Source organism: Leptodactylus fuscus, chromosome 7, assembly GCF_031893055.1.
Source record: "Leptodactylus fuscus isolate aLepFus1 chromosome 7, aLepFus1.hap2, whole genome shotgun sequence".
Lineage (NCBI taxonomy): Eukaryota > Metazoa > Chordata > Amphibia > Anura > Leptodactylidae > Leptodactylus > Leptodactylus fuscus.
This window is the reverse complement of record NC_134271.1, coordinates 18,018,984-18,046,540: the sequence shown is the minus strand read 5'-3', so window position 1 is coordinate 18,046,540 and position 27,557 is coordinate 18,018,984. Positions and strand designations below refer to the sequence as shown.

Genomic DNA, 27,557 nt, shown 5'->3' with positions numbered 1-27,557 from the left:
AGATATTTATGTAATACCCAAAGGATAGGAGATAGACATCAATAATGGAGACACCCCTTTAAAAGGTGAACGTGATGCATCTTTGGTCATCCATGCACCCAAAAAGTTCATCTATGCCGGCTGCAAGCAAGCACCGATATGCGTCATACTTTATACCAATTTCTGGAATAAATTATGTTATATATGTCAGGCCCTTTCCCCTCCTGTTCGACCCATTCCCAGTTTTTTCCTCAATTTTGTACAGTGGCGCCATAATTTGCAACTTTTTTTTATACCAGGAACCTGGTTTAGAAACCCTACCCTAAAATATACTATTAAAGATCTCTGAGTTACTAGAAGGTGCCCACGAGACTCTCTCCTTCTGGAGGACCCAGTATGTCCATGAACAGCCCATTGATTTCAGGGAGAACAGTGTAATTCCTCATTTCACCTGCGGTGGTGCTGCAGATTAACTCAACACTTGCTTTAGGGTTTCATCAAAGAATAAGGACGATCGCTGAGGATTTAAGCAATGGGACCCTTGTGGTTATGTCTAGAGGACCCCTTTAAATCTTGTATAATGTATTCCTGGATGGCACTGCATATATACTGGAAACAGAGCATGCAGCATTCCATCATAGTGAGTTTCCAGGAAGCCATCAGTCAGATAAAAGCTCAGAGATCATCACGTGTATGATGCTGATAACAGAGACAATCGCAGATAAGACACATTAATGACTGGGACCTAGGCAGCTGTTTGGCTGTGGTGTAGATAGACATCTGACATCGCTTCCTGTTATTTTAACATCACGTTAAAGGGGAAGTTCATCTTTGGTTTTCAGAACCTCAATTTTCACCCCGCTTCGCCAAGGTGATGAGTGAAAGTAACGAAATGAGAAAGCTTTCCCATACTTAATATGCCTTCAGAGATTGTGTCCTACCACGCCTGATGAAGAGACCTAGTAGTCTCAAAAGCTTGCAATCTGTCATCATTAAAAAGGTATCAACTACTGGAGAGTTATATCTCATAATACTAAAGCCATCACTGAGACTCACTGGGACTCACTGGGACTCCGTGACATCACTATGTGCAACATTTTAGGGTTCCGAGTACTAGTTGTTACCATCTTAGGTCCCAATGATTGGATACATTCCCTGGCTTCAGTGATGGGAAGGACACATAGAAACAATGAGGTTGCATTGTAGCCATGGCAAGATTTCAGCATCCAAAAGATGCCTTGTAGCAATATCCAGATGTTGCATTGCATGAGAGCCACCTAGTGGTCAGATTATCATGACAGACTTTAATAAAAGAGGTTCCAGTATGTTAAAGAGGTAGTCAGGGATTATGATATTGAACTCCACTGTCACTTCATATGTCTATCGGTCGCATGCACAAACTCAATTCTGTTCAAATGAATGGGGCTGAGCTGCAATACCAAGAACAACCACTATATATTTTATGGCGCTGTGCTTGGTTAGGTGCTAAATTTGGAGCTAAGTTTGTTACAAATTTGGTTTATTCCGAATTTTCCAAAAAGTTTGGGTTGTGCTGAATTTGTGGTATTTTTTGCTGTTCATCACCTACGAATGCCTACTATACTCTGGGGTCTCTTCAGAGCACAGAATAATATCAGTAGAGATCCAGGGGAAGGGCTCTGGGTTTTTATGAGACCCCAAAATATAATAATAGCACTTCCAATTTGGACCTGGAAGACCTCGTAAGATTTGTTTCCTCTCCAATCAAAGTCCTGGACATCCTCCAAAATATTCACTACCTGGGTTTGGATGGATCGATGGAGCAAATATCTTACCGTTCAGCCAGGATCTCGAGAGGCGATGTCCCCTGGGACCAACTCTTCACCATCCAGGCTGTATCAAACGCTGCCAGAAATCCCCGGGCGCAGCCCGTTCCCATTGGCCAGAAGGGCTGAAACAAAGAAATACAGAAGATATAATAATGGCACCAACGCTATACTGAAAAATCCAAAGAAAGGTGATGCCGGGATCATCATACCCACCTCGAGCAAGCTGTCTCCAACAAGAGCCACCAGCAGGTGATGCCCATAGCGTTCCCGGACCAGAGCGGCATTTTCAGAGGCATACATAGAGGTAAAGTCAAACATGGCCACATCCGGCTGCCCATAATGATTGATGGCAAAGTCCAAAGATGGCAACTGGTAATTGGTGGCAAAGTCGGCAGCTTCTCTTGCATAGGACTGTAAGCTCTCCTGATCTACGTTCTCGGCACAAAGCAGCATCTCTGCATCAGCATAATCCTGGAAGGACAGAACAGTGAATAGCCGTCACATTGCCTACACCAGGTCAGAGGAAACGGTCACAGCCATGTCTACTTACATTCAGAATGACGCCTTTATCCAGGAGACTCTGCTTCTTTGCCGTCATTACAAAGTAATGTGTACTGTCCTTATAGTACACAATGTTCTCCAGATCAATCCCTGAAAGAAGAAGACATGAAAGAGAGATGTAAATTAAGTGGCTAGTGCCTTCACCAGCAGATTAGTGAGTGCAGCTCTGAAGTATAATACAGGATGTAACTCAGAATCAGTACAGGATAAGTAATGTAATGTATGTACACAGTGACTGTACAGCAGAATAGTGAGCGCAGCTCTGGAGTATAATACAGGATGTAACTCAGGATCAGTACAGGATAAGTAATGTAATGTATACAGTGACTGTACTAGCAGAATAGTGAGTGCAGCTCTGGAGTATAATACAGGATGTAACTCAGGATCAGTACAGGATAAGTAATGTAATGTATGTACACAGTGACTGCACCAGCAGAATAGTGAGTGCAGCTCTGGAGTATAATACAGGATGTAACTCAGGATCAGTACAGGATAAGTAATGTAATGTATGTACACAGTGACTGCACCAGCAGAATAGTGAGTGCAGCTCTGGAGTATAATACAGGATGTAACTCAGGATCAGTACAGGATAAGTAATGTAATGTATGTACACAGTGATTGTACCAGCAGAATAGTGAGTTCAGCTCTGGAGTATAATACAGGATAAGTAATGTAATGTATGTACACAGTGACTGTACCAGCAGAATAGTGAGCGCAGCTCTGGAGTATAATACAGGATGTAACTCAGGATCAGTACAGGATAAGTAATGTAATATATGTACACAGTGACTGCAACAGCAGAATAGTGAGCGCAGCTCTGGAGTATAATACAGGATGTAACTCAGGATCAGTACAGGATAAGTAATGTAATGTATGTACACAGTGACTGTACCAGCAGAATAGTGAGTACAGCTCTGGAGTATAATACAGGATGTAACTCAGAATCAGTACAGGATAAGTAATGTAATGTATGTACACAGTGACTGTACCAGCAGAATAGTGAGTGCAGCTCTGGAGTATAATACAGGATGTAACTCAGGATTAGTACCAGATAAGTAATACTAATCGACAAGACTATGTTATGTGCAGACTTTGAACCAGCAGTGATTTCTGCATTTTGTCAGCTCAGGGCTATAAAGGCCACCTAACTTTAATTTTTTTTCCTTCTCTCCAGTTCTATTATATTATTTTCATATATATTATGCCTATTTAATGCCATGTAATATATCGCTCCACCCCCCGCACACGTGACTTCCAGGACAATGAAGCCAATTTTAGCTTTTTCTACATCAGAATCATTTCCTTGCAGTGAGATCTTTGAGGGAAATGTCTTTGTGTAGTAAAGGCCACAATGTTCGTAACTCTTGTTCAGCCTGCAGAATACCTGTTGGGGCGCCCGCTCGCTCCTGTCACCTGTGCATGTGCAGCTGTTTACTACACAGGAGTAGAATGAGGACAAACCTGTTTCTTCCTTCAAGTCTTGAAAGAATTTCTGATTGAAGATAAAGGCGACTCCGCTGATCTCCTCCACTTTGGCCTCCGCTGTCGTGTTCCTGTTGATGAAGTTGGCGGTGATGGCGATGGCTAGTTTACCGCGAAATTCTTTCCTCCTGAATCCTACAAAACAGAACCTGTATTTGAGGAACCACACTGCTGCATACCCTTTTCCTGAAATACTCTGTGCTGCATGAAGTCATTCTTGTGCACCTTGACATCGTGGCACTACGCCCTACCGTTCTGACGTCATTAAAGTGGTTTTCCAAGGCTTGGTGACCATTGAAGATCACTATTTAACCTCTATATTGTCTTTATATTGTCATGGCATTGCCCCCTGTCATATGCAGCTTTGTAATTAAATACTCTGTGCTGCTGGGGGAATCCTGCTCCCCAATGAGGTTTCATCATATGATAATTCAACCCCCTCCCCTTTAATTTCTTAAAATGACACACAAGATTCTGTAATATAGGAACCCTTTATAAGATTACACGCACATTTCCGTCTGATCCTCCCAGTCCCGCCGTATCTTACACCCAGGTATTTATCCGCCCTGTAACGTCTTGTTAAAAACCTTTTCACCTTCTGGGATAGGCACAAGGGATGGCGTTACCAGCCATTAAATCCGTCAGTCATCTCATGGCGACTCGCCTCGCCAGACATGTCGCCCGCAGCTCCTCTAGACTTCAGAGCGGGGTCTAGTATTCCCTTGTATAAGGGAGGGGACAACTGTCTATAGCAGGCTTAGGATACAGTGAAACTGTGACTCCAGCCACTGTCATTGGGATTTCTCGGGTGTAAGCTGCAAATTATGGAGCTAAATTTAGAAAAGTGAATCTGTAGGAACGGAGAAAGTCTAGTTATATCTTCAGAAAGATTTCTGCTTTCTGAATGAGTGTGAAGGAGTCCACTTCCCATATATATACGGTATATGGAAATTGTGTACAGCAAGAGCGTGTCCAGCTGTGATCACTATATTATAACTTACTACAGGAGTCACTGTCTATGGTCCTAATATACCTTACACAACTCATCTCACCTTCCAGGGTATTCCTGCGGCCGTCCGCCCCAATAATGACGTCAAACTCATAGTCTGATAATGGATGGTCCTGAGGAAGATATTCCGCCCTCCATCCGATTTCTAAGGAAAAAGCAAAAAAAATAATATAATATTAATAACCTGGTTACAACTCCATGGCTGGTATAAAGTGGGCACCATATCTGTATAGTGGCTGGACTGATGGAAAACCATTGATGTTCCTTTCATTCTGCATGTGCCAAATTCTGACCCATAGAAATCTGGCTCCATCTGACCCAACCAAGATTCTCCACCGCTAAGTGATATCATTTTTGCACCGTTGCGCCCTGGAGTTTTGTCTTCTGGTCTAACACGTGACCCGCACAATAAAGTAACACGACGTTCACAACCAGATCTGGCGCTGGATGCCAACGTCACGCATTACTACTAACCAGCTGTGATTTAATGGTCTCGTTCCACCCGCCGCTTCTCATTTTCAGGTTCCAAAATTCCATTTTGTCATCACTTTGTCATATTTATGAAACTTAATACGGACTCATCTAAAATTATCTGCTATGAATGGTGTCAGTGTGACATGGCACCATCACAAAGCTGATCCAGGCACACACCAGCGGGACGCACGAACCCCCGGTACCACGTCCAAGATTATCAGTGGCCCGAGCAAAGTCGTAACTACATAACTGACCCGAACGTCACAGACTCTTGTTAAGTGTCTGCCGGGCGCTGGCATCCTGCCGGAGTAATGAGGCTCTGCCCACCCCAGGCCCTGGTATAGTATAATCCACCTGACCACTTGCAGCAGATTTGGACTCCTCCTTGGATGTTATAGTTACGTCTTTATACATAAGTACAGAATAAAAGAAGAAATTACTCTGATTCTCTTGATCCTCCGGCGGTTCCAGTAACTTCACAAATTCTACGTTCACGTGGACCTCAATTCCGTGCAGGAGCGCGATCTTAAATAACATGAGCTGAAGCTGCCAAATGCCTGTAAGACGCAAGAAATACAGAGAATTATGGGGTATCTTAAAGATTTCAATGGAAGTTGCATGTGTCTGTGACCAATACGCATAACTCTACAACACGACTGTTCTTTTACATCCAAACCATAGCTCTAAAAACTAGTCTTCGTTGTGTGACCTAGGTGCAACTTTTTGTCACATGAAACATGTTGCCATGCGGTGCTAACCTAAACTACAAGGAAAGCGACATAGAAGAAATATACTAAAATGTAATATACCGTATATAACATGTTACACAGTATCTAATATATGTAGTCATACATAACATACTGTATATACTATATATTATCGAACTATCTTAATGTGATAACTATAGGGACTGCTCGTACTTACTGATGTGATCAATAGCTCCTGCACAGAACTTTCCATAAAACTTCTTGGCTCCGAGGCACCTGAGGTCTTGAATGGTGTATGGCCAGAGGTGGAGGACATTGTTCCGGGAAAACGTATCTCTCTTCTCCACTACAACCACTTTGGCCCCTAAGCAGGCAAGTTCAATGGCCGTCCGCAGTCCACAGGGGCCCCCACCGATTATCAAACACTAAAGGAAACAAAGAGACTGGTGTCACATGAGATAAACCCAATATAAACACATACAGTAGCTTGTCCTAATAGAAGTTTAGATTGAAAGCTCTGTGGCTATAGGTGACTGTAATAAGCCCCTATTCCAGATGGTGATGTCACCCCTCTCCCTGCACAGAGTCTGACCCCGGGTAAATATCGAAGTTTCCATCGGTTCGGAGAACAGTTCAGAGCGTGGCCTGTATCCACGAAGCCGCCAAACATTCCAGACCTGTTATAACACGCCATCTTGTTTTTGTAATTAATCTGTGAGTTCAGACATCATCTGTACAATGCGCGGAGTGAGGTAAGGGTAAGGGGTCTGTCATAACATATCCCAGGGATTAAGTCATGGCCTATAATGAGGGGTCTGATAAAGGATCTGAGGTCAGAAAGTTACAGAGAGCGAGGTGATGAGAGGGTGCGGACGTTCTCAGGCTGTGAAGGCGACCCGACCATTTATCTCATTTCCTACAGTAATTGTGAACTATTCCCAGTGACCGGCTATGGGACACGGCAATGGTGGGACTCTTTTCTCTCCAGTCCGCACGGGCTACTTGACTGTATATTTTCAGTGCCCGCGGACATGGCGCAGATCTGTTCTGACCTCTGTACTTAGAGAGGATTCTCTACAAAATCTAGAGCAATAACATCTACATCTGCCGAAGACTAAGGTCAGGTTCACACAGCGCAGTTTTGTTTTTGCTATAGTCTTAGTCTCCCCCTGGATCACTTTAGCAGTCTGTTTCTATAATAGCATCACTTGTGTTGTATTATATACTGTCTACGACTGTCTGAACATAGAGATCAGTGCCAGGAGAGGAAAGAAGCTCCGACTACTCACATGGCGCTTCCTGGCATAAAGCACCAACCCTGGAGTGAAGAGGATGTATTCACTGGGGCATCTGGTTGGCATTGTTCATAAGGTGACGGGCTCTATTTATGTTGGATTTCTGGCTGGCACCTTTAAGGGGGTGCTCTGCTCATAAGAGAATTGTGGTTGGCACCATTTATGTTAGCAGTCTATTAGTAAGGTCTTTATGGTTGGCACTACTCATAGGAACACTCTGGTTGGCACTATTTATGTTGGCAGTCTATTAGTAAGGCCTTTATGGCTGGCACTACTCATAGGAGCACTCTGGCTGGCACTATTTATGTTGGCAGTCTATTAGTAAGGCCTTTATGGCTGGCACTACTCATAGGAGCACTCTGGTTGGCACTATTTATGTTGGCACTCTATTAATAAAGTCATTATGGTTGGCACTACTTTTGGGCACACAGACTGGCACTATTAATGTTAGCACTATGGTTGGCACTACTCATAGGAGCACTCTGGCTGGCACTAATGTTGGCAGTCTATCAGTAAGGGCTTTATGGCTGGCACTACTCATAGGAGCACTCTGGTTGGCACTGTTTATGTTGGCAGTCTATTAGTAAGGCCTTTATGGTTGGCACTACTCATAGGAGCACTCCGGTTGGCACTATTTATGTTGGCACTCTATTAATAAGGTCATTATGGTTGGCACTACTTTTGGGCACACAGACTGGCACTATTAATGTTAGCACTATGGTTGACACTATTCATAAGGGTAATATGATTCGTACTATTCATCTGAATGCTCTGGCATTGTGGCTGGCACTTCTATGGGGCACTGTAGTTGGCACTGGTGAAGTTGATAATCTCACACTGTTCATGGAAGATCAGACTAAACTGACTCCTTGCTATGCAGAAGCAAAATATCAGAGACCGATGTGAGTAACTTAACAATGTGTCCATCAGGACTACAACCCCCAGCATGCTGGATGGCGATATGCAGCCCTCCAATAAATAAAGCATGCTGTCTATTTGATCCTCTCTCTGTCCGCCGTACAAAGCTTCCTCCTCGTCGCTCTGCAGACAGGGTTACTCATTCCTAAAAATACACTTGGCGTTGCAAAATCTCTGATGGCATGCCATTCCCTTTACAAAACATCCAACATCCCCGGCTCAGACTGCTCGGCTCAGATCTAGCCAGATGTTATCAGCTGCGGGGAGAGGGGTGCCAGTGGGTACTGGGAAGGGCAACGACGGTGTGTGCAGACACTCATGGTGCGAACAAGGCAGCGCCATCACCGGTGATCACTATGATTTCCTATCTGTGGAGGGATACGGGGTGGAACGGCCAGATGTTCATTCAGAAAAACTTTCAGGAAAACGTCCATCCAGGAAATGGTATTATTCACCAGGAAATGGGGGCGATGCCAAAAAATTCCATAAGGCTCAGATTTTATCCAAAAATGTATTATCTATGGAAACTGCAGAAGAGGAAGTGGTTAATAATCCTACAGGGGATCTGCGGGGTAGAAGTGAAATGTGGGCACCGCTAATCCATGTGGCACATTACAGTGATAGCATTGTGATTTTATAATCTGTACATTGGCGGCCACTGCTAAGGGGCCCGGACAGAGAGGGGGCCCAAGTCGGGACAAATGGTAGGGGCCAAGAAGCATCAGAACTCCTGTTTTGCAAATGGATTTGTACACATTTTTTTCATTCTCATTGAATTTAAGGTTACTGTATTGGATCAGGGTGCAAATTGTCTGCAATTAAATCTGTGCAATAATCTGATGGTGTGTGTGTACCCTTAAAGTCTGCATACACAGACATGGAGTAACTATGGGGTGCAGTGGTTACAGTCACACCCAGCCCTGCTGCTTTCCTGACACATAACAGCCCTACAAATCCCAGTTTTGATGCAGATTTTGCACCGCAGTCCAGACCTGCACCTTTCCTACCCCCTGTTCCTTGTATAGACCCCCAGCTGGCAGGCATTTTCGTATTTCTACCTCAGTGGCACAGACTGGCACCACATCCTCTATGTTCCATCTACAGATCTGGGATGTTATAAATAACTTCTTCTGCGGACTTTTCCAAGAAGACGCACATGAAATATCTGGCCGATTCTCTTTTCTGCAGCCTGGAAATTCTGATTGTAGATTGTCATCCTTTGCCGGCCTCCCGACGGACGCTCCAGAAAAAGCTGATGACACAAGGCACGGAACAGGATGTTCTGAACAGGGTTTACAAACCCTTTGGACGAGGTTTTGGGACACGAAGGTGCAAGACAAGGGAAAGTTCTCAGAAATGTTTTAACTGCAGAATTTGACAGAAGTGGAGAAAAAAAAATCATGTCTGGCCCACATAATTTGCTTGGCATAATTCTCCATAGATGGGTAAAATATGAGCGATGCTTATTACAGGGAACTAAAACTACATCAGTACAATTCAAGCAATACAAGCAGATTTGCAGTGTAAAGCATGGAGGAGGGACAGAGCAGTCAGAGCATTGGATTAGACAGTAAGTGGACTATCCGTATGCTGAGAGTTGTAGTTCTGCCACATGCCCTAGGATGGCGTAGGACATGAAGATCAGGACACTTGTTATCTATAATAAGGAGAATTCATGGCTGGAGAGCGGCCATATATCTCCCCCCCCCCCCCATCTTGGACAAGGCCCAGCCACCTCCATCACTGGATCACTAAAAGACAACTCTGCCTGTGCCTGTCTGTATAAGGAGAGGCGAGTCCTCCAAATAAAACTGGAAGTACATACAGAGTGAGGATAACCCGAGAAGAAGTGAAGTTCAACAAAGCTACTGTATACTACACCAACACTGCTATGTATACTACACAACGGTAGAACCAGATTGTACTACATATACACTGCGCCAAAGAAAAGATAGACACTGTAACACATGCTACACCAAGTTAGAACCAGTCACTGCTATGTATACGACACGGAGATCGAACCAGACACTTCTACATACACACTACACCAGGATCGGACCAGACACTGCTACATACACATTACACCAGGATCGGACCAGGCACTTCTACATAGACACTACACCAGGATCGGACCAGGCACTGCTACATACACACTACACCAGGATCGGACCAGGCACTTCTACATACACACTACACCAGGATCGGACCAGGCACTGCTACATACACACTACACCAGGATCGGACCAGACACTGCTACATACACACTACACCAGGATCAGACCAGACACTGCTACATACACACTACACCAGGATCGGACCAGGCACTGCTACATACACACTACACCAGGATCGGACCAGACACTGCTACATACACACTACACCAGGATCGGACCAGACACTGCTACATACACACTACACCAGGATCGGACCAGGCACTGCTACATACACACTACACCAGGATCGGACCAGGCACTGCTACATACACACTACACCAGGATCGGACCAGGCACTGCTACATACACACTACACCAGGATCGGACCAGACACTGCTACATACACACTACACCAGGATCGGACCAGACACTGCTACATAGACACTACACCAGGATCGGACCAGACACTGCTACATACACACTACACCAGGATCGGACCAGGCACTGCTACATACACACTACACCAGGATCGGACCAGACACTGCTACATACACACTACACCAGGATCGGACCAGACACTGCTACATACACACTACACCAGGATCGGACCAGACACTGCTACATACACACTACACCAGGATCAGACCAGGCACTGCTACATACACACTACACCAGGATCGGACCAGACACTGCTACATACACACTACACCAGGATCGGACCAGACACTGCTACATACACACTACACCAGGATCGGACCAGGCACTGCTACATACACACTACACCAGGATCGGACCAGGCACTGCTACATACACACTACACCAGGATCGGACCAGGCACTGCTACATACACACTACACCAGGATCGGACCAGGCACTGCTACATACACACTACACCAGGATCGGACCAGGCACTGTTACATACACACTACACCAGGATCAGACCAGGCACTGCTACATACACACTACACCAGGATCGGACCAGACACTGCTACATACACACTACACCAGGATCAGACCAGGCACTGCTACATACACACTACACCAGGATCGGACCAGGCACTTCTACATACACACTACACCAGGATCGGACCAGGCACTTCTACATACACACTACACCAGGATCGGACCAGACACTGCTACATACACACTACACCAGGATCGGACCAGACACTGCTACATAGACACTACACCAGGATCGGACCAGACACTGCTACATAGACACTACACCAGGATCGGACCAGGCACTGCTACATACACACTACACCAGGATCGGACCAGACACTGCTACATACACACTACACCAGGATCGGACCAGGCACTGCTACATACACACTACACCAGGATCGGACCAGGCACTGCTACATACACACTACACCAGGATCGGACCAGGCACTGCTACATACACACTACACCAGGATCGGACCAGGCACTGCTACATACACACTACACCAGGATCGGACCAGGCACTGCTACATACACACTACACCAGGATCGGACCAGGCACTGCTACATACACACTACACCAGGATCGGACCAGGCACTGCTACATAGACACTACACCAGGATCGGACCAGGCACTGCTACATACACACTACACCAGGATCGGACCAGGCACTGCTACATACACACTACACCAGGATCGGACCAGGCACTGCTACATACACACTACACCAGGATCGGACCAGGCACTGCTACATACACACTACACCAGGATCGGACCAGACACTGCTACATACACACTACACCAGGATCGGACCAGGCACTGCTACATACACACTACACCAGGATCGGACCAGGCACTGCTACATACACACTACACCAGGATCGGACCAGGCACTGCTACATACACACTACACCAGGATCGGACCAGGCACTGCTACATACACACTACACCAGGATCGGACCAGGCACTGCTACATAGACACTACACCAGGATCGGACCAGGCACTGCTACATACACACTACACCAGGATCGGACCAGGCACTGCTACATACACACTACACCAGGATCGGACCAGGCACTGCTACATACACACTACACCAGGATCGGACCAGGCACTGCTACATAGACACTACACCAGGATCGGACCAGGCACTGCTACATACACACTACACCAGGATCGGACCAGGCACTGCTACATACACACTACACCAGGATCGGACCAGGCACTGCTACATACACACTACACCAGGATCGGACCAGACACTGCTACATACACACTACACCAGGATCGGACCAGGCACTGCTACATACACACTACACCAGGATCGGACCAGGCACTGCTACATACACACTACACCAGGATCAGACCAGACACTGCTACATACACACTACACCAGGATCGGACCAGGCACTGCTACATAGACACTACACCAGGATCGGACCAGGCACTGCTACATACACACTACACCAGGATCGGACCAGACACTGCTACATACACACTACACCAGGATCGGACCAGGCACTGCTACATACACACTACACCAGGATCGGACCAGGCACTGCTACATACACACTACACCAGGATCGGACCAGGCACTGCTACATACACACTACACCAGGATCGGACCAGGCACTGCTACATACACACTACACCAGGAACAGACCAGGCACTGCTACATACACACTACACCAGGATCAGACCAGGCACTGCTACATACACACTACACCAGGATCGGACCAGGCACTGCTACATACACACTACACCAGGATCGGACCAGACACTGCTACATACACACTACACCAGGATCGGACCAGGCACTGCTACATACACACTACACCAGGAACAGACCAGGCACTGCTACATACACACTACACCAGGATCGGACCAGACACTGCTACATACACACTACACCAGGATCGGACCAGACACTGCTACATACACACTACACCAGGAACGGACCAGACACTGCTACATACACACTATGTGGTGGCACCCGAATAGTCTGGATAGATCGCAGAGGAAACCATCAGCATGGACAGATTTGAACAGACTTTGATAGTAGACCGGCACGTGTTTTGTGGCCCTCAGAATCATTTACTCTGCGTAGCCCAATCTGACGCTGCCCATACAGGAAGGTGATGCCACTTATTATCGCCTGGGGCGCAGTGCCCCCTCTGTCTGACCCTGGTAGTATCGACATGGTAATATTACAGTATAGACTCCAGTATATATAGGCAAAAGATCAAGAAGCTCAAACCACAAAGCTGGCAATTCGCCTACTGGGAGGGGCACCCGGGCACAGGCTACAGGAAATTGCATTATGTCTGTGACTGCTCTGGGAGTGCTCAGCTCCTTCTCCCCTTATATCTGCCAACATCCTTACTTATCAGGAGAGAAATGTACACCGTGTCCAAGTTACCAATAACAGGACAATGCCCTGCGCCATGACCCAGGACCACAGGCACAAACATGGTGCCAATGTATACATCCTGCTCAAAGACCGAGCGCAGACACATATAGACACAGATAGCAGACCTATACATCTATGGGATCACAGTAATAATGCTGTATGAGAAGGGTCCGCAAGGGGAGCAAATTATTTTTACATATATGCACAATCCAATAACGCAATACAAGCTGTATAGCTTAAAGGGACAGGTACACTTTGGATGGACAAGTAATAACAGGGCTTGTATAATGTGATGATCTCCAACCTGTTGCAAAATTATAACTCTCAGCCTGATATAACAGGATAAGAGTGTAACCACTAGCCATAGGGATGATGTTGTCTAATGGGTGGTTATGCTCCCCACTATTATAATCCCCCCTCATACACCCAGCAAACATTCTCCACAAAAGCCTTAAATTCTCACTAACTTTACAACACGTTTTGCATGAAAGTGAATGTAAGAAACTTTGTAATATAGTCTATCAGGACTATGGGACTGAAGCATACAGAGGTATCCGATTACATAGAAGTCTATAGAGAAAGCAGGGAATGAGGAAAGACCTAGGCATAGACCGAAACTGCTGGGAAGAAATAGGACGTTTCTCTTTCACCCAAATACCTTATTCACATCAATAGAGGTCAGTACATGTGGGTTTGTGTGTTCGGATGTTTGGATGTTTGTTCCTCAATCACGCAAAACCCGCTCGACCGATTTGGCTGAAAGTTTCCACAAACATAGTTAATACACCTGATTGCGCAATAGGCTACTTTTCGTCACAATAGCGCACATACGTTTGTGCCAGGACCCCCACAAAACCCAAACTCACACCACCATTTCTGTAATCTCACACACTTTGGACCATAGCAAGCCACAAAATTCCTATTGCCCTCTACAGCCTCGCCCCTAACCCCACACAATCTCATACACATATACTTTACCACTTTTCCCCTCACCTTAACAATACTCCAGGAGGCGCTCTTTAACGCTGCGGAGCAGCCATATTTGCCGACCCCCACCGCTCTGACAATCCGCGACACTGCCCACCCATGTCAATACCCCTAGGCGGTCTAATAAATGCAAAACCAAAAACAAAGAAAAAGAAAAAAAAATATAAAATAAAAAATAAAAAGTATTATTACAAATTCAAATCCCCCCTCTTTCCCTAGAACACATATAAAAGTAGTTAAATACTGTGAAACACATACATGTTAGGTATCCCTGTGTCCGAAATCGCCCGCTCTACAAAGCTAGACAAATATTTTGTCTGGACGCTTAACGCCGTAGCGGCAAACATACTGAAAAGTCCAAAACCGCTGTTTTTTCACCTATTTTCATTATCATACAGATATCAATCAAAAGTGATCAAACCAATAGCCTTTCCCGAAAATGCAACAACTACAAACTACACCCGGCCCCGCAAAGAAAGACATCCCCCGACACAGACAAATAAAAAAGTGACTGCTGTCAGAATATGGCGACTTTTACAAACAAAAAAGGTCAACACACGACTGGCAGAAAATAACAAAGCATACAATGTCGTATATCGAGGTATATTAACTTCAAATACCTCTGTCCCTAAGACACTATGTACAGTTTATACCAACAGCGTATAGCGGCTGAAATACAAATTACATCCAACACAAAAGTCTCACGTATTCTCTGAAATACAGAAACAACAAGATACAAAGTTACATTTCATATCCCATACCTTATACACAGTACGAAAACCTTACCCGCGCCTGCATTTACCCACTTCTACAATCACCAGCTAGTATCCTATATAACCATGCTGATGCTTCTGAGTAAGAGAGTTATGGAGCAGATTCTCCTTTACTTTCTGTGTGCAGTGTATTGGAGACATTATAGCAACTAGTCTCCGCTAGGTCAGGGAGAACTGAGGATTAGAGGTAGAGCCTGCAGAGGGGAAAGCTGCAAAATATTGCTAAATATTAGTCATGTAATAGCCAGAACTAATGCAGACTGCACTACCTGATTTATGTAAAGTTGCTTGTTAGGTTTGCAGCATACGGCCTGATATATAATCTCCTGGGCCAATCAGAAGCCCTTAAATGGCCCCATTGTTACTTCTTTCCTTTACTTCTGATTGGTCCATTAAATGAACATGGGAATACACGGTACTACTACTCCCAATATCTCAGCTTCCTATAGTGCTCTATAATAATAGTCTGTCTATTACAGAAACTATAGGTTATACCCAGCAGCCCTCTGGTTTCGCCCGGGGCAAGTTTCAAGAATGCAAATAGTAAGTTCATGAACTGAGCTCGGTGCATTCCTGCAAAATTTCACACGGAAGTGTCAGCAGAAATTCACCTTCAAGGGCAAGTGAAAATATGTAATATTGTGTAGAATATTGTTATATATAGGATACCTATAAGTAACTATCACCCAAAATATGTAATAATATATAAAATAGCTCTACATATGCATTATATATGGCTTCAAAAGGAGATATATAGGAAGTTCTTATACTTCTCCCTTCTGCTCAATCCACTCCTGGCTTTGGCTCAAAAAACTGCAGCAAAATCTGCAACAAAAAAAGCTGCGTCTCTGCAACATTTCTGCAACGTGGGGCCTTGGTCTAAAAGAATTCTCTAGAACTTGTATATTGGTGACCTGTCCTTATGATGGGTCATCAATAGGTGATCGTAGGAGTCTGACACTCAGAACCCCAGCCATTGAGTGGTTTGAAGGAGCTACAGTCTCTGGTGCTGATGTTACATTCATCTATCACATGGTATGGCTGAAATACCAAGCACAGCCACTATGCAATGTACGGCGCTGTGCTTGGTATTCAATGAAAAGGTAACTGTGCAAAATTAGGGTTTGCTACATATGGTACATTTGGGAGAAACATTGTAACATTTACTTGCTTAGCAATCTGATGTACTCCAAATTTATCAAAATGCAACTTTTTAAGAAGTGTATCACTCCAGAAGCCGGTGGCTTGGAAAATGGAGTAGATTCTCAAGACGGAAGTGTTACCAAAGTCACAAAACACAGTTTTCTGCCTAAAGTCGCCATTAGGGGAGGTCAATGTATACAGTTTTAGCACTGAGTTCAGTTAGCTCTGTATGAATCTGTATACAATGAACGCCCCCTAGTGGTGACTGCATGCAGAAAGAAATCATCATGTAACCCTGTAGTTGGGTGAAGTAGGGGATTTGTAAGTATTTGCTAGAAAAAAGACCTTTATAAAAATGTATATTAAGAAATTAAACTGAATATTACAGAATTTTGTAACTATTTAGTATTTAAAGAACATACCCTACATAGATATCTAATGGAAACAAGTCTACTAATGATAGAAATTATACCAAACTTTCTGCAGCACCCGAATGGTATATCATTTAGTTGCATTTCACTTTTGCTGCTGTGTGGTGTCAGTCTTCACTGAAATTCTTGCATTCTATTCTAAAACCAGGTAGTTCAGGATGCCCATTTCTGGCTACAATCTATGAATCCAGGAGTGCCTCCAGTTTCATCTATAGCCACCCAGCCCTTATGAAACACCCTGTGATGTGCTCAGATAGGAGAAATCGTCCTGCAGTGTTCAGGATGGACATGGAAACGGCATGCACACATTGGGCGAGTGAGGTGATGAGTGAAATATGCATATCAGAGTCGTGATATCCACACAGGGACGGTGGGATCAGCCCCGGCCTCTCGGCCCGCTCCGCACATCCCTTGGCTGAACACTGACATCTTTGCTGCTTGTTATAGCTGAAACATTTGGCAATGCACAAAATCATTTCTTTGTTGAGACGAAAGCCAAAAATGTCAGTGATGTAACGCGGTTCAGTGTTAGTGCACGCTAATGTTTAACAAAGGGAATGACAAAGGAGATTATACACAGGCCCATGCGGTCAGCAACTAACAGGACGGGCGGGGAGCAGAGAAGTATATACACTATGATCCCAGGGACGTGTAATGCAATGGACATATAAAAATCAGGGCCATGTAATATGTAATACAATGACCACATAATATCAGGACCATATCATACAATGAACATGTATCATATTATCTATCTATTATTCTATCTATCTATCTATCTCCTATCTATCTATCTATCTATCTATCTATCCATATAGATATGAAAAAAATAATCAGGGCCATATAATGTCATGTCATATCAGTACTATATAATATCAGGATCATACAATACAATGACCATATACTACAATAACCATATAACATCAGGACCATATAATACAAAGGCAACAAGATACCACAACCGTATAACATGAGGACCATTTACTCCAATGACCATATAATGTCAGTACCATACAACATCACGTCCATGAAACTACCAGGACCATTTACAATACAACGACCATATAACGCAAGGGCCATATAATGAAACAACTATATAACACGAGGATGATATAATACCAGACCCATATAATTGCAGGGCCATATAACACCAGTATAATATAATAAAAGGAAGATATATTACTAGTACAATATAATACAACAAACATATAATGTCAGGGCCATATAACACCCAAGGATCATGTAAAACCAACGAGGTATAATACCAGGATTCTAGGACTATATAATACCAGGACCCCAGAGTATAATAGTGTTTTGTGGGTGGCAAACCCCAAAAGTTTCCAAAACTTTTGAAAAATTCAAGAGGAATCTGATTGATACCGAAGCAGTTTTCTCCTCTCTAGTCACAATGTAGCCACTTTCATTAGTTGTAATTCATAGAGTAATACCGCCACCATTTATGTGCGATATGTTGCACAGCAAAGTAGCCATAGTCTAAATTGCAACAATAAAACGTGGATTTGACAATGACGTGCGAACGTCTCATAACTTATAGTACTGCAGCTCAGAAGAGGAGAGCGAGATAAGTCATGAAGCTTAATACTAATGACAGAGCGGCTCTATAGGATGTAAGATGAGACCAGGATCGCAGGATGACACGTCTGTCCGTTCAGCAGTAGGCATTCAATGTAACTGTATCACCCAGTGACCATCTCAGCACCAAGCGCAGAGTCTCAGCATATTCTTTTTTAAGACCAATCTGCCAGTATCTATATAAAGGGGTATCCTGGAAAAGGTTGTTTGTCAGCAGTGACCCCAATAACCCCAGAGGAGGACGAACCATCCTTCTAGGCAAACCCATAAAAGAGAGAGTCTACTCACTAAGCTTTACACTGAGACTAATAATGTAAGAAGAATATACAAATACAGTATATATTTCCTATACAGTCCTAGATATGTCCTATCTATTAACCTGAAATAGACTGCTCAGTTATTCATGAGAAAACCTGGGTGACAACATGATATTCAACAGTCCTGGGTAAATCTAAATACTTCTGTACTGTTCGTGGACTATTAGAATACTGTCACTTACAGCAATGTATAAGAATATAACTACTATAATACTGCTCCTATGTATAAGAATATAACTACTATAATACTGCCTCCTATGTACAAGAATATAACTACTATAATACTACTCCTATGTACAAGAATATAACTACTATAATACTGCCCCCTATGTACAAGAATATAACTACTATAATACTGCTCCTATGTACAAGAATATAACTACTATAATACTACTCCTATATACAAGAATATAACTACTATAATACTACCTCCTATGTACAAGAATATAACTACTATAATACTGCCCCTATATACAAGAATATAACTACTATAATACTGCCCCCTATGTACAAGAATATAACTACTATAATACTACTCCTATGTACAAGAATATAACTACTATAATACTACTCCTATGTACAAGAATATAACTACTATAATACTACTCCTATATACAAGAATATAACTACTATAATACTACTCCTATGTACAAGAATATAACTACTATAATACTACTCCTATATACAAGAATATAACTACTATAATACTGCTCCTATGTACAAGAATATAACTACTATAATACTACCCCTATGTACAAGAATATAACTACTATAATACTGCCCCTATGTACAAGAATATAACTACTATAATACTACTCCTATATACAAGAATATAACTACTATAATACTGCTCCTATGTACAAGAATATAACTACTATAATACTACTCCTATGTACAAGAATATAACTACTATAATACTACTCCTATGTACAAGAATATAACTACTATAATACTACCTCCTATGTACAAGAATATAACTACTATAATACTACTCCTATGTACAAGAATATAACTACTATAATACTACTCCTATGTACAAGAATATAACTACTATAATACTGCTCCTATGTACAAGAATATAACTACTATAATACTGCCCCCTATGTACAAGAATATAACTACTATAATACTGCTCCTATGTACAAGAATATAACTACTATAATACTACTCCTATGTACAAGAATATAACTACTATAATACTGCTCCTATGTACAAGAATATAACTACTATAATACTGCTCCTATGTACAAGAATATAACTACTATAATACTGCCCCCTATGTACAAGAATATACCTACTATAATACTGCTCCTATGTACAAGAATATACTATAATACTGCTCCTATGTACAAGAATATAACTACTATAATACTGCCCCCTATGTACAAGAATATAACTACTATAATACTACCTCCTATATACAAGAATATAACTACTATAATACTGCCCCCTATGTACAAGAATATAACTACTATAATACTGCTCCTATATACAAGAATATAACTACTATAATACTACTCCTATATACAAGAATATAACTACTATAATACTGCTCCTATGTACAAGAATATAACTACTATAATACTGCCCTATGTACAAGAATATAACTACTATAATACTACTCCTATGTACAAGAATATAACTACTATAATACTGCTCCTATATACAAGAATATAACTACTATAATACTGCCCTATGTACAAGAATATAACTACTATAATACTGCCCTATGTACAAGAATATAACTACTATAATACTACTCCTATGTACAAGAATATAACTACTATAATACTGCTCCTATATACAAGAATATAACTACTATAATACTACTCCTATATACAAGAATATAACTACTATAATACTACTCCTATATACAAGAATATAACTACTATAATACTGCTCCTATGTACAAGAATATAACTACTATAATACTACTCCTATATACAAGAATATAACTACTATAATACTGCTCCTATGTACAAGAATATAACTACTATAATACTACTCCTATATACAAGAATATAACTACTATAATACTGCTCCTATGTACAAGAATATAACTACTATAATACTACTCCTATATACAAGAATATAACTACTATAATACTGCTCCTATGTACAAGAATATAACTACTATAATACTACCTCCTATGTACAAGAATATAACTACTATAATACTGCTCCTATGTACAAGAATATAACTACTATAATACTGCTCCTATATACAAGAATATAACTACTATAATACTACTCCTATATACAAGAATATAACTACTATAATACTGCTCCTATGTACAAGAATATAACTACTATAATACTGCCCTATGTACAAGAATATAACTACTATAATACTACTCCTGTGTACAAGAATATAACTACTATAATACTGCTCCTATATACAAGAATATAACTACTATAATACTGCCCTATGTACAAGAATATAACTACTATAATACTGCCCTATGTACAAGAATATAACTACTATAATACTGCCCTATGTACAAGAATATAACTACTATAATACTACCTCCTATGTACAAGACTATAACTACTATAATACTACTCCTATGTACAAGAATATAACTACTATAATACTGCTCCTATGTACAAGAATATAACTACTATAATACTGCTCCTATGTACAAGAATATAACTACTATAATACTACCTCCTATGTACAAGAATATAACTACTATAATACTGCTCCTATGTACAAGAATATAACTACTATAATACTACTCCTATGTACAAGAATATAACTACTATAATACTGCTCCTATGTACAAGAATATAACTACTATAATACTACTCCTATATACAAGAATATAACTACTATAATACTGCTCCTATGTACAAGAATATAACTACTATAATACTACTCCTATGTACAAGAATATAACTACTATAATACTGCTCCTATGTACAAGAATATAACTACTATAATACTACTCCTATATACAAGAATATAACTACTATAATACTGCTCCTATGTACAAGAATATAACTACTATAATACTACCTCCTATGTACAAGAATATAACTACTATAATACTGCTCCTATGTACAAGAATATAACTACTATAATACTGCCCCTATGTACACGAATATAACTACTATAATACTGCTCCTATGTACAAGAATATAACTACTATAATACTGCTCCTATGTACAAGAATATAACTACTATAATACTGCCCCCTATGTACAAGAATACAACTGCTGTAATGCTGCACCTTCTAGACATAAATTGCGCCCCATACATTTCTGGCATATTATACTCCTATAACATCAGTTCCTCTGATTAGAGTCGCCGCTCTCTAATGCTTTGCATTGGGTGTCACAGGCGCTCGGAGATCTTGGCTCACATTCTCTGGGAATGAAATATAAAGCGTCTGAATAATTCAGCAACAAATGAGCGGCAGCTGCCTGAATCCTCAGTTACCGGCCTGGATTCTGCGCCTCTACCGCCTGTGTGGTCTCCTGACATCACCGCTTTGAGGCCAAACATCAATCTTCATTTCAGAAACATAAATGAAACTGTTTAAGATAAGTAAACCTGGGAATGGATCGGGGGATGGTAATTAGATTATATGTAACAGAGGACAAGCCGCAGCTCAGTGACCTACAAGCTGAGAATTGGCTTCAGGAACGACCTCTCCCAGGATTAATACAATATGTGTTCTGCTAACATAACAAATCCATACTGATGAATCCTAAAGTCGCCCTTTGCAATATGGACATCATTATACTTGCTCCACAGGGTTGTAATCCAGCTTTCCCAGATGCCTGAATGGCAAGTCTTTATAGTTATGCAGTGATAATGTCTATTCCAACTTTACAGGACAGTTTCCTTTGGTCTGATGAAGTTGCTGGTTCAGCGTCGAAACGCGTTGTCTGTGTGTACCAGACTAATGTAATAAATGTGCGTGTAATCCAACCAATTGTGTACGGCAGCGCCCAAATTATTTGGCCATTCTTCTCTCTGTTCCCACAATGTGGCAGTGCAGATTATGGGGCTTTCAGGGAAGTTTTTGGTGGATTGGCCCTTTATTAATTTGCTGTGCGCACTCTCATGTGGAATGGAAACCTCTGCTCTGCACTGAGATGCCCCAGATAGGGACAAAAGATTGCATCGGGGGCCCCAAGACTTTAGTTATACCACTGGGATACAGGTTGCGGGGTATAGATTTTCACATTAGGAGGATTAGCCCTTTAAGGGTGCAATCCGCATATTATTGTAGGACACTGAACATTAAAATATTCCACTGTATAGCCTTGTTATGTAGACACCACGCTATATGGCGCTTATACTTGGGCACAGTTTGGTACGGTCACATGTAATATGTATGAAAGTGAATGCACCATATGGAAGACACGGATGACAAATGAAGGTTCTGCATGGAGTGTCCGCATGATGAATATTACAGTATATTTTTATTAGAATCTAACCATTCGCTGTGATCCTAGGAGAATCGTATTAAGGGCGATTATTTTGCGCTGACATCGGGGATTACAGGACAGGAGTCTCTTTGTATAATCAGAACTCAGGCTGAATGAGACGCATGATAATATTTTCGATCCAATCAATCCAATCCTTTGAGGAGCCGGAGACCTGGACAATATTTGTATTGTTCCGCTCCGGCTACATGAATGTCAATGGGAGCGGGGGCACAAGGAGTTTTTCTGGGCTTGGAACGGTGGCTCGTGTCCTTGTCGACATCTGAGGGAATTAGCTGAAGGCGCTCTTAGATCCGCCGGGAGATTTCACAGATACTTTGTTTCTCTCATGAAATATTAATTCCAGAAGTTTGTTCTATGTCCAAGACACACAAAAGTTGCAGTCATTAGAGGGCGACCGCCACCCCACGCACGCCATTTATCTAATATTTAAATACAAGTATCTGGGAATGGCAGGGGTCAACGCTACTCACATTCCTGAAATATTTCAGGTGATGAATTTGGGGGGCTATGAGAAAGGGATTGGTTTCCCAGTATGTGGGCTGGGGTAACTTTGCAGCCAGAGGTGGAAATATGGGCATGTTTAATAGGATCTTCTTCCACAAATAGTGCCACACCTGTGCAAAGTTTATGTGCGGTATTGCAGCTCAACTTCATTCACTTGAATTGTGCTGCTTCTTTAAGAAAGCAACCATGTTTTTCTATTTCAGGACAACCCCTTTAAGAATCTATGGACCATGCAACTACTATTCATGGCTGGTCCCCATTTACTACTTAGATAGGACTCCCCTCTCCAGAGAACTGCGTTCAGCAAGTTGGGGGTCAGAAATTTGGAAAGAACAAAACAAATACCATACAAAACCCGCCACTACAATAGGACCCAGCTTTGATTTGTGTGCATTGACACCTTTCCCATCTATATGGCAGACTATGGGGCCCATCAGGTACATTTGAAGTGGATTGGGGTTTATACATTTCCAGTATGCACTCTCATGCGGAATGGTAACCTCTGCTCTGCACTGATGAACTCCAAATAGGGTCAACATGGCTACAAGAGGGGGAAGAGCTTCCCTGTGACCAGATGACAAAGAAACAGACCCCGTACCTCTCATAGGGCAGTAGTAGATATCAGACAGCTAATTTATGTCCCAGAATCCCAACGCATAAGAAGTCTGGAGCACTTTTGTAGTCAGCGCGGGAGGGGGAGTGATTATTTGCAGTCACCTTGGCTGTTGCATAGGATGGGGCGAGGGGCGAAGTAGATCTAGGACACGGATTCCCTGCCTGCTTTCCTATCTATTCTTCACCAATCACCTGGTGACAACTATGTTTAAAGATGGCTTATCCGAGAGTGACTCCTTTTCTTCGTCTCTGACAGCCGCTCATCCCGAGAAAGAGGAAGTTTAGCTTACAAGGATTACGTTGAGGTTGAAGAATGTTCTTTAGAGAACACACAAGGCTCCTTGGGGTAAACTCTTCAAGCCTCTTGATAAAATGACTATGAGGTGATGAGTTCTGGTAAGAAGTGACGCAACGTCCATGGCAAGCAAGCACAGGCCAATCCCCCCCTCCAAATAAACTTGTGCCCCCACCACCACCTTCATGTCAATGATAGCTCCTCATGATACGCTGTAATGCAGAATGCGGGTCTGGGGAAGGGGGGGGGGTGAAGGTGATTCATGAGAAAACAATTCATATTCATCATTGGAGCGAAATTAGAAAAATATTGTGCAATTTACAAATATTCCAGGAATCTCCTCAATCCGGAGACGGCGAATCACTCATTGACCATTGACTTAAAAGGAAGTAAAGACAATAATCTGACTAATAGACTAGGGGTCTAATCTGGGGGAACAGTAACATGTTGAAAAGGAGATATATAGTTTTGAAAGATATCTAGGATATGTGACCCAGGCGCCAGGCGGTGCCAACATGCCATTTTACCAAGGTCAGGGTATTCAGATACAGAGTTAGGGCAACAAGCTGGGCAAAGACGAGACGAGACCAGCTACAATTCAGTAACATGCCCTGTAGAGGGATCCCTGGTGTATGAAACCCCATTGTAGCAAGGAGATCCTGGCGCATAGGAGGGGTCCCTGGTGTATGAGATCCCATTGTAGCAAGGAGACCCTGGCGCATAGGAGGGGTCCCTGGTGTATGAAACCCCATTGTAGCAAGGAGATCCTGGCGCATAGGAGGGGTCCCTGGTGTATGAGATCCCATTGTAGCAAGGAGACCCTGGCGCATAGGAGGGGTCCCTGGTGTATGAAACCCCATTGTAGCAAGGAGATCCTGGCGCATAGGAGGGGTCCCTGGTGTATGAGATCCCATTGTAGCAAGGAGACCCTGGCGCATAGGAGGGGTCCCTGGTGTATGAAACCCCATTGTAGCAAGGAGATCCTGGCGCATAGGAGGGGTCCCTGGTGTATGAGATCCCATTGTAGCAAGGAGACCCTGGCGCATAGGAGGGGTCCCTGGTGTATGAAACCCCATTGTAGCAAGGAGATCCTGGCGCATAGGAGGGGTCCCTGGTGTATGAGATCCCATTGTAGCAAGGAGACCCTGGCGCATAGGAGGGGTCCCTGGTGTATGAAACCCCATTGTAGCAAGGAGATCCTGGCGCATAGGAGGGGTCCCTGGTGTATGAGATCCCATTGTAGCAAGGAGACCCTGGCGCATAGGAGGGGTCCCTGGTGGTTATAGAGGACCTTTCCTGTCCTCAGATATGTGCGGTTTTATATATCGCTAGAAAGCGAAGTCAGCTCTCTGTCAGCTTTCCCATTATGTATCCTGGGGATAGAGATATCGGTGCTGTTACTTTCGGCACCGATCTCTGTCCACTGTCAGAAGGGCGTTCCTGACAATCTAGCTGGGCTGTGAGTAACGCCCCCTCCCCCTGACTGTACTCGTCCATGAATTAGTATTACAGGAATTTTTCACACCTTAGCATCATGGCTGGGTAGTAAGGAACATCCCCCTGACAGTACAGGGCTATGGACGAGTACAGTCAGTAGGGCGGATCCTTACAGCCCAGCTAGACTGTTAGCTCTTCTGACAGTGGGTAGAGATAGGTAATGGCACCAATATCTCCAGCCCCGGGGCTGAATTCAGCGCACTGTCGGTTTTCTAGTGGACTATAAAAACGCATGTGCCTAAACACATGAGAGTTCTTCTTTAAGACCGTTTTGCAGTCAAGGATCCCTGGTTCATAAGACACCATTGTCATTACCCTAGTGCATGAGAACCCATTATAGGGAGTGGTCCTTGGTGCATGAGATCCAGTTGTAGAAAGAGGTCCCTGGGGTAAACCTACACAATGATAGGTATATGGTCAGGAGAAATATCCAGCCTGGGAATAGAACCAGAATATCTCCGTCCACTGACAAGCTGAAGCACACAAAGCAGAGAAGATGCCGTCTGGCCCCTTTAATACAGTCAATTGTCACCTTCGTTTAGCCTGGTGCACTTTCAATTCACGACAAGGAGGAAGATCGTAATCCCGCCATTACATCCCCTTCACCCACGTACTGACACAAGTGTCCACCTGTCACGTACGAAGTGTCCAAGCTCTGCAAGCAGAAGCAATGAACTCAAGTGTTTAATCCTCAAGAACATGAGGGAGACATCGAGGGATCCTCACCAGGAGTAAGAGCAACTGGAGCTGGCAGGGTCCTCCGAGCCGACACCTGTGGTGGCCACACAGCTGCTACATGGAATGAGAACGTCTGCAACATCTGACCGGCCACAACGTGATAACCAATGTTCTGATGGAAGTCGGGCTAATAAAGAGGGGCTACATGCTTTATACAATTAAAGGGGTTTTCTAGGACTTACATACTGAAGACCTATTCAAGGATAAGTCATCAATATGTGATTGTGTGTCTGACACCTGGGATCATCCTTAGCGTGATCATCAAAATGTGGTCATGGTGGTCTTGGGTGTTTGTACAGGTCGCGGCCTCTTCCCTGTGCAAATAATGTTATCATTAACTGACAAGGTCTGTAAAAGCGCTGCGGAATATGTTGGCGCTATACAAGTAATATGAATAAATAAATTGGTCAAATAGCACAGCAGCAGCTCAGTCCCATTCAAGTGAATGGGGCTGAGCTGCAAT

General features: G+C 43.0%; 1 protein-coding gene across 9 annotated transcripts in view; it reads right to left on the bottom strand.

Annotated features, from left to right (window-relative positions):
* The window catches only part of MICAL2 (microtubule associated monooxygenase, calponin and LIM domain containing 2), a 161,174-nt gene that overhangs the window by 92,596 nt on the left and 41,021 nt on the right, over window positions 1-27,557 (bottom strand). For all 9 annotated transcript variants that reach the window (XM_075281280.1, XM_075281276.1, XM_075281272.1 and 6 more), the window contains exons 3-9: window positions 6,238-6,445; window positions 5,754-5,870; window positions 4,883-4,984; window positions 3,810-3,965; window positions 2,338-2,438; window positions 2,001-2,258; window positions 1,794-1,909 (exon numbers count right to left, since the gene is read on the bottom strand). In XM_075281280.1, the coding sequence (XP_075137381.1) occupies window positions 1,794-1,909; window positions 2,001-2,258; window positions 2,338-2,438; window positions 3,810-3,965; window positions 4,883-4,984; window positions 5,754-5,870; window positions 6,238-6,445 (1,058 nt within the window). The remainder of the gene's footprint in view (window positions 1-1,793; window positions 1,910-2,000; window positions 2,259-2,337; window positions 2,439-3,809; window positions 3,966-4,882; window positions 4,985-5,753; window positions 5,871-6,237; window positions 6,446-27,557) is intronic.